This window comes from Psammomys obesus, unplaced genomic scaffold (genome assembly GCF_907164565.1).
Source record: "Psammomys obesus unplaced genomic scaffold, mPsaObe1.curated_primary_1811, whole genome shotgun sequence".
Lineage (NCBI taxonomy): Eukaryota > Metazoa > Chordata > Mammalia > Rodentia > Muridae > Psammomys > Psammomys obesus.
Window position 1 is genome coordinate 28,014,842 of NW_026596051.1, and position 2,028 is coordinate 28,016,869.

A 2,028-nucleotide genomic window follows, 5' to 3' on the forward strand; every position below is an offset into this window, starting at 1 on the left:
ATATATATATATATATATATATATATATATATATATATATATATATACTAATGTGTACGGAGTTGTCTGGCCTTTAGTGGAAAACTAAGTTTGAATTTTCTGCTTATAGTTATCTCTGGTGTTCAAATTTTCTTTAGTATATAACAGTCTTTTAAAAACATAAACGATATAGCTTGTTATACTGTTAATTTTTAAAGATAACATCTTACTCTGTATCCCAAGCCAGACCTGTAACTCATGGTGATCCCTCTGTTTCAGTCTCCCAAGTGTTAAAATTGCAGGTGTGAGTCTCCACACACAGCTAAGAATGGGGTTTTGTTTGTTTAAGACAGGCTCCCACCACCCGCATGGCCTGGAACTATGTAGACCAGGCTACTCTCAAACTCACAGAACTCCACCTGTCTCTCTCTCCCAGGTACTAGGATATCACTTTGCCCAGACTCTTCCCCCCCCCCCCCCCCCCATTGTCTGATTCGCTTAGTGTAAGTCAATTGTCCTCAGATTTGCAATCCTCCTGCCTTCCTCTGGCAAGCCTTGGAATTACAGACATGCACTACCAGACTCGATTTAACATGTCTGTTTTGGTTATCAATCTAAATCAAAAGGGGTGGGGAGGGGGGAGACCCTTTTTCCTCAGTTGCTAGGGAGACGAGGGAGAGTTGGAACTCCAGTTTCCTTGCTGCTTTCCACCTTCTCTGGAAAAGTACAGCGGGAGGGTGGAACCTTACCCTGCAGAATCGGCTCTTACACCGTCCTACACAACACTCATCTACACAGAGGCATAACGGGTCTGCAGAGCGGTCTTTACTATGGGGGATACTACTGGATTAGAGGAATAGGAGGCGTCCAGACTCAAGTCTATCTCTCATTATTCTTTCCAGTCAACCCTCCCTCTTGTCTTTGATACTGTGTGCATTAGCTACTGCTTTTAAACGCAAATTCAAATTTGCGGTGCTCTATCAATTCTTCCAACCCAAGACAAGGCACAGAAGTGCCACCCAGGTCGAGGCCTTCCAACTAAAAGCAGGAGCAGTAACTACAGGCACTATTTTGCGGTTTCAGGTGGTGTCGAGGCACTAGCCATCTGCAGCTTCATGGCTGCGGTGAAATTTCACGACCTGACAGAAAGAATCGCCAACTTCCAGGAGAGGCTCTTTCAGTTCGTCGTGGTGGAAGAGCAGTACGAAGAGTCGTTTTGGATCTGCGTAGCAAGCGCCTCAGCCCACGCAGCAAACCTGGTTGTGGTGGCAATCAGTCAAATTCCCCTCCCAGAAATCAAGACTAAAATGGAAGAGGCCACAGTTACCCCCGAGGACATCTTATACTGATAACTGGCTCCTGTCCACACCTGCTACGTCAGTGGGAGGGGGCATTCACCTTTTCCAGCCTTCTCGCTCCGAAATGGCCCCGTTCTCAGTAGTAAAAAGAAAGCCTTGGAGGGACTAAAGGGATTCTCCCAGTGACCAGGGTACTTAACTTTTCTTTTTGATATCCTTGGAGTTGAACCGGAGACTCCTGCACTTGTCAGCTGTGCCTGACACTGGACAATTCACTTACTGACTAATCCTCGGTTCCCTCATCTCTGCAAGCTTTCTTGTGAGGTTCCGATGGTACTCCTAGTGCTGCTGCAAGCACAGTTCTCTGCATATATAAGGAGGTTATATAGACCCCAATAAGACGCAGTAGAACCTTGCTCTGTTCTCTACAGTATTGGAGATGTGCAAAGAAAACTAGGATCATGTTCCAGTCCTTGAGAAGTAATGATGTAGCCACGTGACAAGGAAATCAAGTCGCAGCAATAACACTAAGAATGGAAATGCCTGTGAGTTTCTGAGCTGCCACTATACACTGGACACTGGCTTGTTTGCTTGGTTTTTGGTTTTGTCTGGTAGTTGGTCTGGTGATGCTGATCAGCTCTAGGCTTTGCCTATGCTAAGCAAGCACTCTAGAACCGAACAATAGCCTCAGCCCAGAGCACCATTCCAAGACTTTTCTACCTATTAACTGGCTAGACCCTCTCAATATTCC

At 45.7% G+C, this 2,028-nt stretch overlaps 1 protein-coding gene across 1 annotated transcript in view; it reads left to right on the plus strand.

Moving 5' to 3' along the window:
- The window catches only part of Clrn2 (clarin 2), a 9,512-nt gene extending 8,184 nt beyond the window's left edge, over nt 1-1,328 (plus strand). Inside the window, exon 3 of the mRNA XM_055623777.1 lies at nt 1,063-1,328. Coding sequence (XP_055479752.1) covers nt 1,063-1,328 — 266 coding nt within the window. The remainder of the gene's footprint in view (nt 1-1,062) is intronic.
- The last annotated feature ends 700 nt before the right edge of the window (nt 1,329-2,028 follow it).